General features: G+C 49.4%; 1 protein-coding gene across 1 annotated transcript in view; it reads right to left on the bottom strand.

The window, feature by feature from the left end:
- Positions 1-7355, bottom strand: part of SNX30 (sorting nexin family member 30) — a 50250-nt gene extending 42895 nt beyond the window's left edge. The window contains exon 1 of the mRNA XM_080371031.1: positions 7037-7355. Within this exon, the coding sequence (XP_080227157.1) occupies positions 7037-7198 (162 nt within the window). The 5' untranslated portion in view covers positions 7199-7355. The remainder of the gene's footprint in view (positions 1-7036) is intronic.
- Positions 7356-10697: the final 3342 nt, after the last annotated feature.

Genomic DNA, 10697 nt, shown 5'->3' with positions numbered 1-10697 from the left:
CTTACAAGTAACTTGAATCACAACAACATTTGCTGGAAGGACAATACAGCAGAGGTGACATCAGTGCAGAAGGCTTCTGAAGTGCACTGATGTCAACTGACACAGATGACTGATAAGGTGACAAGGGCAAATTCTTTGCTGAACTTTATTTTACAGAGAAGGAAGAATTGGTCAGGCATGTGAAGGTAGGGGTCTGCCTCATCCACAGGAGCCATGAGCTGGTAGAGTTCAGGATCCCAAGAGGAGGGAGCAAAGCAAAAAGCAGAATTGCAACCCCAGACTCTGGCCTCTTCAGGAATCTGCTAGAAGGCAGGCACATGGTCCTGGAGAGGCATCCAGGAGAACTAGCCGATTTTCAAGGAACACCTCCCCAGCTGCAAAACAGATCCATCCCAATGAGCAGGAAATTAAGCAGAGGTGGCTGGAGACCTGTATGCATGAACACAGAGCTCCTGACTAAACTCAGATATAAAAAGGAAGCATAAAAAGCAGCACCAGGCACAGCTGACCCAAGAGGAATAGAAAGACTGAGTATGCAGGGATAGGTTTAGTGGAGTGGAGCTAAGTCTGGCAAAGGATGAAAACAGCAACAAGGAAGGCTTCTACAGGTAGATCAGCAGCAAAGTGAAGAACAAAGGAAATGCAGTCCTCATGGGGCAGGAGATCTGATGACACAGATAAGGCTGAGGTACTTGGTGCTTTCTTTGCCTCAGTCTTTATAGAGATGACCAGCCTTCAGGAATCTCAGGCTCCTGAACCCAGAGGGAAAGCACAGAACAAGGCAAATTCACCATCAGTGGGAAAGGACCAGGTTAGGGACCATTTCAGCAAACAGGACAGACAAAATCATGATGAGGTGGATGCACAAGTGCCGAGGAAGCTGGATGATGCCACTGCAATGCCACTTTCAGTTATCTTGGCCTTATTATGGTGATGAGGGGAGGTTCATGAGGACTGGAAGAAATCAAGTGTCACTTAAGAAGGCAGATGCAGGGAATTACAGGCCAGTCAGCCTCACCTAGTCCCTGGAAAGGTGATTGAGAAAATAGCGAAAACTATTTCTAAACACATGAAGGACATAATGAGAAGTCAGCATGGACTTAAGGGAAGTCATGCTTAACCAACCCAACACCTGCTATGAAGATACAACTGGTATACAAAAGGAGAGCTTCAGTGTGGTCCATCTCAACTTTTAAGAGGGCTTTCAACACTGTCTCCCATAACACCCTTCTAGACAAGCTGATGAGGTACAAGTTAGGCAGATGTACAGCAAAGCTGACTGAAAACTCGCAGAACTGCTGCACTCCAAGGGTAGTCATTAGTAGAGTACAACAGCAGGCAGTAGTAGGGCCACGACTATTTAATACCCACATTAATGATATAAATGATGAGACAGGGTACATCCTCAGCAGCTGTGCTGAGAGTACAGAACTGGGTAGTGTTTGATATATTAGATGGTTGTGCTGTCATTCAGAGAGACCTCAAAAGGCTGTAGAGATGGGCTGGCAGGTACCTTATGAAATCCATCACAGAGAAATGCAAAGTCCTGCACCTGGCAGTAATAGCCATGTATAGTATGTGATGGTGGCTGACCAGTTGAAAAGCAGCTTGGCAGAAAAGAAAAAAAAAAAAACACACAAAGAAACCCGACCACACAACAGATGCTGATGGAAAAGCTGACCATGAGCAAACAAAAGGTATAGCTCAGGGCAAAGGTCAACAGCCTGTTGAGGAGAATGCTCAGGGGATCTTACCAATATGGATAAATACATGACAGGAGAGTGCAGAGAAGGTGATGACACTCTTTTCAGTGGATCCAACAACAGAACAAGAGACAATGGGCACAAATTGAAATATTGGAACATTCACTTCAAGATGAGAAAGGAATCTTACTTCACAAGTGACTGGATGCAGAATAGGTTGCCCAGAGACACTCAAAAACCATCTTCACAGCATCCTAGGCAGCCTGCTCTAGCTAACTCTGCTCTGAGCCAAGGGGTTGGACTAGAAAATACCCAGAGGTGCCTTCCAGCCTCAACTCTGCTATTGTCAGTTTTTGTGTTCTTGTAGATTAGAACCGAGATCAATTGATCCATACTGACACTGTTTCACAAGTTCACTAGCTTCGCTTCCCAACTCTGTAGTCCTCTTGTCTCTCCCAGGACTGAGAATTTACCTCCAGCTTGCTTTAAAAGCCATACATGCTGCTGGTCTAACAGTTCTCCTTTAGTCAGAGAAGGAAGATGTTCGTAGAAGCTCAGGCAGATCTATTTTAAACTTTCAGATTATACTGCAAACTGGTTTCATCTGTGGGTGGATGAAGTTAAAAGCAATAATTATAAACTAGCAACCAAGGACGCTGGAAGTGGAGCTCCAGACTCTCAATACATTTTTTTGTTGAAGAGCCACTAGGCTCACTTCCAGAACATGAGTGCTAAGTAACAGCACTCTAACAAACACATCAAGTTATTTTCACTCAATCAGGTGCTAATACAGGCCTAAGGGTTCACCAGGGTGGTAGCTTGGAAGCAGATGAGTAACAGATCACATGCAAGTAGTTTTCAGTTAGTAACCAGAAGTTCGCAGTAGTTTTAATGTCCATCTCCATGAGTCAGCAAATTCAAATTATGCATTCATTGCAAGCCTGGTATTCTACATCAACTCTGCTTGACATACTACCTATAGAAGAGCCAGCTATCTAGTGTTAACAGAGCCAAACAGAAGCGAAATAGAAAGCATGCACATCTTCAAAGAAAAGCTGAACAGGTTATAGGTAGCTGGCCCGAAGTACAGTACCTGGTAGTCAGAGATGTCTGCAAGTGGACAAGGGAATCCAAGCCCTAGGACAGGTGGGATATGAAAATTTTTGGAGTGATAGGTAAGAAACCCATACTGAGAGTCAGGATCCCATCAGATAGCTGCCAGTCTCAAGGCTGAACAATAGCAAGAACAGCCAGCATCACCTTGTTCGGAAGGCAGTCTCACAGCAAGTCTAGAGGGACTACAAGGAACACAACTAGAGGAGAACAGGAGCAAGACATACAGAACACTTTATAATCTGTGAAGCCTGGTACTCCCAACACTTAGCAGCATGCTATTAAATCTGCACAGCCACAGTGGGGCTGCATCCCGAGTTTTATCATACTCCTACAACCATTTGGGTACAATCACACAGCAGAATATCATCTGCTTCTCACCTCTGCTCTGAACTCATTAATAATCCCCTTTTCTCCTCATTGTCAAAGTATCTACCCTAGTGCACACACCAGATTTGCTATCTAACATGACAAACTAGTGGAGTCAAGTAGTCACGTGCAAGCAGAACTTACTTTTTTAAAAGAAAAGGAGAGGAAAAAAAAACTCACACTGACACTTCCCCATTTGTCTTACCTTCATCTGCAGAGATCTGCTCTGAAAAGCAGATCTCAATTAGTTTGCATGCCTTCCAAAAGCTCTGTAAGAGAGGAAGAACTCAGTTTTACAGCTAAATCTGCAGTGGACCCTACCATGCATTCTGTGGGACTGTTACCCTCTTACCTGATGGCAAAAAAAAAAGGGGGGGGGGAGGTCAGTACTACTTCGGTTCAGCCTTAGCTGCCTGCTTATTTGGAGGATATAGCAAGTGTAAAGGGAGAATAAGCTCAAAAAAGCTGATGGTGGTCAGATATCAGAACAAACAATGTTTGCAATTAGACTTGAGAGAAACAGAAGGATCTTTATAGAAAGACCCGGGCAATACAGAAATGCTTCAGAGACATGAATCTACAACTCGAGTATTTAATATTTGCTGCAGAATCACCGTGAAAGCCAAGTACTTAGCCAGAAACATCCATTTCATTTAAGAAGTTAGATGCTGCTCAGAAGTCAATGTTTCCTGGCTCCTAAAACAGCTCTCTCCTACTAGTGAGGATGAAGACACTCTTTCAGACAATGAAAACTCCGCAGCCCTCTTCATAAGATACAGAGAACTTGAGACTCATCTATTTAAACGGCCTTAGAACAAAGAAAGCCACAGAAAACAGCACAGAAGGTCTTCCTTCCCTTTCCAGTGACCTACTGCTCTAGTAGCATTAGCCACTGTTCTTAAAAGAGCAACCAAGGGTTTGAGACTTCAGAGTTAGACAGGGTCTAACTACTAGGTTACTCCCACGTTTGAATCAAAAACCAACAGGACACACACAGGCAATGTTCCCACACTCAAGGTTCCTCTGACTCAGGATAAAGTAGTGTTCTTACTCAGCAGCTCCAAAAAAGCAAGGAAAGTATGCAAAGCACTGAAGGCAGAAGTTTAGCCACTTCAGGCTGCACATCTGTGGCAGTAGAAATTGAAGCACTGCTTTATGGGCAGACATCATCCCTACTTCTGCACTTTCTCCCCTCAGAGGATTTCAGTCTTAGGTACTTCTACCTTGCAGCAGCATTTAGGAAGTATTCACTCACCACAGGTAAGAAACCAGAAAAAGCAAGTTGTCCACTTCACAATGATGGGTCAGCCATTGGCACTACCTCTCTGCCGGAGGGATGTCCTAGTACAGGCCTGGTTATGAACAATAGGTCCTTAAGAGAAGCCTGGTGACTCAGAGCCACTTTGAAGCAGAAAACTTTTTGATCCAAACTTCTCCTCCAATGTCAATCTCCACCAGGCTCTTGCCCACTCTGGAGAGAGCAGATGAGCACAGCTCCTATTCAAGAATCAATAAAGAACAGCTGCAGAGCTTTCAAGCCCAGGAGTCAGACTTGACTCCGACCTCCCTCTGTTAGCCAGCTATCAGAGCTATCCACACACTGGTAGCTGACAGTAAGCCAGCCTTTCAAAAGATTAATCACCCACCACCAGAGATTAAGACCGAGAAACATACTAACCACTGAAATGGTGGTTTTACCTGTTCATCTCCACTTAACCATACTCATTCCCCAGAATACTCAATACACAGTGCAAACAGTTGAAGTTTACTACTGCCTTAAAGCTAGAAACACCCATCTGTTTGCTGAAGTTTTTTCCTGAGGTGGTAAAGAAGTAAACTTGTTTTTTTTCTTGCCAGTGCATCAGGTATTAAGTGGAAGAAGGGACATCCCTCAGAATAGAACTGCTGGACATCAGGAGGATCAGATGTTGGACTTTTTCTGCTAATTCAGCTAGAAAGAAAAAAAGAAAGCATGCTGCTCTCTTCCTACTGGAAATCATTTTATTCATCAAGGCTCATTATCCTAGTGCCATTTCCAGGTCAATCACAGAACTGCTCTCAAGTCTAAAACCCACTTAATTCAGCCCCCTTTTGTTCTCCCCTTTACAGTACTCCTGTACTGCCAAGTGCCTAGAACAGGCCAGTACTACATACAGGTACTAGAAGATGAATTTCACCTGTGCTGCTGGTGGAAAAACTGGGCAGGGACTTCCCTACTGGTAAGAAGTTAGCTGACCACAGCCCAAGGCTAGAGAGGTATTTCTGTTCCTATGTTATTGGGGATGCCGATACACTCAGACACCTCAAAACAGGAAAGCAGAGAGGAGCTTGCTTGTGCTCCAAAAGCAAAAAAAAAAAAAAAAATACAGCTAAGCTAAGCAAAGAAGTTACAGGGTGTGTGCTACTCCTCAGAACAGAGCTTCTCATCTGCCACACAGCGGTGTGGATAGGCAGCACTAACAGGATGAGTACAGTACCCCCACCGCACTCCTGAGCTGCGAGAAGACCCCCAAAGGCAGCTGCCAACTCTGCTATTAATACAGGTTGGTCAGACAGCAGCCTAGTTACATGAGTAAATCCAATCTATCATAGACAGAAGAACTCTACAAGTCCTACTCCAACCTTAGTCACATACCCCCTTGTCTTGGAGGGCCATCAACTCTTTGACAACTTTCTTAGATGAAGGTATTTGATCCCAGAGGGAAGGTAAGCCTGGCTTCTCACTTGAGCAACAGTGGGCAAACATTCAAAGAGAGGGCTCCTTACATGGGCAGGAACAAGTACTAAATTGGTACAGCACAGTTACAAGGCAAGAGAAGGTGACACATGGAAGAGGCCAGACTACCTTGACTCATTCCCCTAGAGCATGGGAGTGTATCAGACCAGATAGCGCTGGCAGCCCCAAAGCTTTTGGAGTCTAGCAGATCTGTCCTGCCCTGGAGCAGCTCCACGCTCCCCTGGACAACAGCCATAGGAAGCACCTCCTGCCACCAGCAGCTCTGTAACACCCTGTACAAGCACCAGCCGGCCCAGAACTGCTTATTATAAAGTTCCAAACCAGTCTCACCCTTTGCAACCCTTGCTTCCAGGAAATCCTACCTTAAAACATTTCAGGAAGTCTGCCCACAGAGATACTATGTCCCTGAAAGAGTACTTAACGTATCAGCAGTGCAGCACTGCCGCTGCTGTAATGTTTAGGAATTATCACACCCAAGGCCCACACATGGGCAAGGCACTTTACAAAGCCCGCTGGTGTCCTGTGGGCACGTGCCAGAGCCAGGTAAGGAAAAGCAGGCACAGAAACTGCTGCAACGGCATCCTTTCCATATCGCACCAACCTGAGGAAGCGAGCAGGAGCTCGGGTCTGGGAAGAACAATCACAGACAAGTTGATGGCAAGCTCAGTAGTAAGGAAACAACGGCAGCTCCAAGCCTTCCCCGTGAGGGAGACAGGAAGGAGATGGCAAGGGAGTTGCAGTAATTCCTGAAGCACTCGGACCCATCCGCACGGGTGCGAGCCCGCGGGAAGGCACACGGCCAGCGAAGCCTTACCCCTCGCTCCCAGCCGGTGTGAGCGGGTGCACCGGCGTCCCGGCCCCTCCCTCGCAGGGAGAGACACCGTGCCCGCAGACCCCACACCGGGTGCCTTCTCCCTCCGCCCCTCCTCGAGCAGCCGCAGGCTCTTGCGATGGATGTCAGCAGCACCCCAGGGCTCCATTTCCCGCGGCGAGCCTGGGAGGCAGCCCGGACGTGGCGGGAAACAGTCGCACAGCCCTTCTCCCTCCCCTCCGTGCTCCCCTTCAGAAGCAGGGACACCCCCCCCCAATGCCGCGCCCCCTCCTCGGGCCGTACCTTGTCGGCGATGCTGCGGGGCAGAAGCAGGTCGGGGCTGGGGGTGAGCGCCGGCCCCATCTCCTCGCTGCTGGACGGGGCCAGGGGATGCGGCATCTCCCGCAGCGACTTGGGCCCGGAGGACGGGAGAGGCTTGGGGGTGCCTGCTGCGCCGCCCGACATCGCGCCGGCGCTGGGCAGCGGACCCAGCGAAGGGGGGAGCGGAGGCCGCGCCGCTTCGGCGGGGAGCTGCGGGGCCGCGGCCGGAGCCTGCCCGCCACCACCGCACTACGAGGAGGAGGACGGGGGGGGGGGGGGGGGGGGGCGGGGGGGGACACGAGAAGGAGGAGGAGGAGGCGGCAGCAGCAGCGGCGGCCGAGTACGAAGAGGCGGAGGAGGAGGAGGGGCGAGAGCAGCGCCTGCCCGCGCCACCGCCGCCCGCCCCCTTACAAAGCGCCCTCCGCGCCACCTGCCTCCCCCGCCCGCCCCGCCCCGCGCCGCCCCGCGCGGCGGCGCCCGCCGAGCCGCCCGCCCCGCCCCACCCCGGGGCACGAGCGGAAGGCGCGGGGCCGTCCCAGCGCGGCGGCGGCGGGCGGGGCTGAGGCGGGCGTAGGCCGCGCCCCCGGCAGGCCCGGCCGGTGACAGCTGCCGCCCGGGCGGGGCCGCTGGCCGGACAGCCCAGCGGGGGAGGTGGCGGGACCCGGCGCAGCCTGCGGGCGGGCCTGGTAGGCGCCGCCGCCCGCGCCCTTGCGTGAGCCGCAGCGTGGCCCCCGGGTACCGCGCTAACGCCCGTGTCGAACGGCGGTTAAACGCCAGAAAGGCGAAGCAGCCGCTCGGCCTCTCCAGGCGCAGCTTGCCGGTTTCGAACTGCCCACACGTTTGAAGGGAAACTGCAAACACACCGAGTCCCCGTGCGGGTCGCCGTGCCGGCGTGGGGTAGCTGGGGTGGCAGCAGGGCGGCGGCGGGACCTCCCCCCGCCCCGCTGGGCAGCCCGAGGCCCAGCCCCGGGACCTGCTGCCGGCACGGGCGGGCGCCCCCGGGACCGCGCAGCGGGACGCGTTGCGGACGGGCAGGCGCGCTCTGCCGCGTGTTCGCTGCCACCGCGCCTGAGAGGTTTCACATTCTTGTAGCGTAATGTTTCATCCTGAAGCTGCTGGAATTTGTGGTAGAGAATTCTCTTTACATTTAAAAAAAACAACCCGAATTTTAAAGAAGGTGCGCTGGAAAGTTTCACTCTGACCCTGTGTGGACAGAATGTATTTTTTCAGGCAACCTTAAATTCAGGCTCCCTTGCAGTTTGCTAAAATGAGCTGAAAGATTACATCGAGTTCTGTCAAAATGATACATATGAATTTGTCTAACGGCATGCATCAATTGCAAAAATTCAACAATCTGTCCACAGCTAACAGTGAAAAACTGTTGATGACTGTTGAATAATTAATAAATAGGAGAGAAATCGTAGCCTGGTTTAAGATATTCCCTGAGCAAATAAAGCAACTGCATTTGTCTGATGAGTTACTCTTTGCAAATAATTTGCTCGGCATTAATTAGACATAATAGAATAGCATGCTACTGGGGGAAGAGATGGATCGCTGTGAGACTGTTGTCATCCCTTCCAGCTATACAGAGATATGCAGAAATGCAGATACAGATACGCAGAAATGCATATACAGATACGTGACCAAACAGAACTGGGATGCTGTAAACATTTTTGCTCATGTTTAACTTTTCCAAGGGGAATCAAAAGGGCAGCACCACCACCTGAAGCTTAAGCTCATAAGTTTTACAAGTGTCAGTGCCAGGTGCCATGCAGCAGGCACAGGGGAGCGCAACATTGTGGACCTCTGTTTAGCATAGGAAAAAGCTATGAAAGAATCAATCCTTACTATACATAAATACCTAGTATTACATAATATTTGAATGCTGGTTGTTATAGTTTACCTGTCCAATTAAATGACAGAGACTGGCCAAATTAAAAAAATTAATTTATTAAAGCAAGCGACAAGTAAGCAAAACAGCGCTGGGTGGCTGGGGAGTCTCCTGCTCCACCAACGGCGCGCACTCACTTCCCGAAAGTCACTGGTTTTATACCCTTCATCTTCCAGTATATGTGTCTTCTTTAGTGGTGCATTCTGCGTCTGCACAGCTTGTTGCTAAGGGGGTCGTTCGCTGCCTTCTTCCTGGTGGTCGTGGGGATGAAGGCTCCTTGTCTTCCTCACATCACAGACTCCTCGTCTTTATGAGTCCCCCACCCCTCTCTTTCTCAAGTTTCAGGCCCTAAATCCCTCTTTTTCTCAAGTTTCAGACCCCAACTCCCTCTCTTTCTCAAGTCTCTTTAGCATTCCTGCATATCGAGTTTACATAGCTGGATGCTGGTGGCTGACCTTGCATACTTCACGTAAATTTCCATTATTCTGCCAAAGTTTGATGAACAAACAGTTCACAATTTATCACACTGGTAACAATCAAAAGTCCCAACCGAGTCCCAGGCCGCAGTGAGAAAGAGACTGTGAAATATGCTTCATTCATTACGCTTCTGAAACAACAACCTATTGCTCAGAAAAATGAAACAACACAAATTAGCCAGCATAAATAGACACCCCAGCTTTCTTCTAGACTATTCAAATCTTAAGTGGAAACTGTTGTGATAAAGCAGCAGGCAGGGTCACATCTGCTGCACTGCTCAGGAACCAGTTCCCTTCAGTTTTGTGAAAGCTCGTGTCTTGAAGGCTTACAGCTTACCAACAGCTCTTGCTGTCTTTTCCCTTAAGCATTCCCACCCAGTGTGTTCCAATTCAGAACAATTCTCCAAAGGAAGGCTGTCAGGGATGCTTACACAAACGCTGTCAACAGTTGGAAACCTCGGGGCGTTCCCACGCTGTGCAGATACAAATGACCTTCTGCTCATTAAACCTACTGGCCTGGGGGACAGCGAGCCAAGCACAAGCCTGCTGCACCCTTCCAGTAAAGACCAACGGTATCCAGGCTGCCCAAACAGTAAGCAGCACAGGCAGCAGATGGAGGGCAGGGTTTATCACTCTACTATTTCTGCAGAAATACTGTGTCCAGTTGTGGGCCCTTTAACACAAGAAAGACACAGACAAACTGGACGAAGTTCAGAGCAGGGCACTAAGATGGATGGTGACTGGAGCACTTGCCCTGCAAGCAGAAGCTGGAGGGCCAAGGCTTGTTCAGCCTGGAGCCACCATGGCTTCAAGGGCATGTAATTGCAGCCCCCAGTAGCCCACAGGGAGGGCATGGAAGAGACGGAGCTGGGCTCTTCACGGCAGTGCATAGCAGGAGGACAAGAGACAAAGGACATAAATTGAAACAGGAGATTCCAGATAGACATTAAGAAGAACTTTTTCCCCCGACGACAGCCAAGCAGTGGGGCAGGCTGTGGAGAGAGGTTATATAGCCCCCACCCTTGGAGATTTTCAAGACAGTGTGGTATGATCTCATCTCTGACCCTCCTTTAAGCAGAGATTGGACCAGAGACCTCCCTAGGTCCCTTCCAGCCTGAATGATTCAGGGATTCAGATAATGTTTGTTTCTGAAGCGATGTGAGGTGACCCCTCAGTTTTCCTTTCTTATATTGATCCTTAGGTCACTTCAACATAAATGTTCGCTACAACCCATTACTGATAATAACATGCATTTAGTGAAACCAAACTGACAGGG

Source organism: Falco punctatus, assembly GCF_963210335.1.
Source record: "Falco punctatus genome assembly, chromosome: Z".
Classification (NCBI taxonomy): domain Eukaryota; kingdom Metazoa; phylum Chordata; class Aves; order Falconiformes; family Falconidae; genus Falco; species Falco punctatus.
Note: the sequence above shows the minus strand (reverse complement) of the source record. Positions and strands in the feature narration are given on the sequence as shown.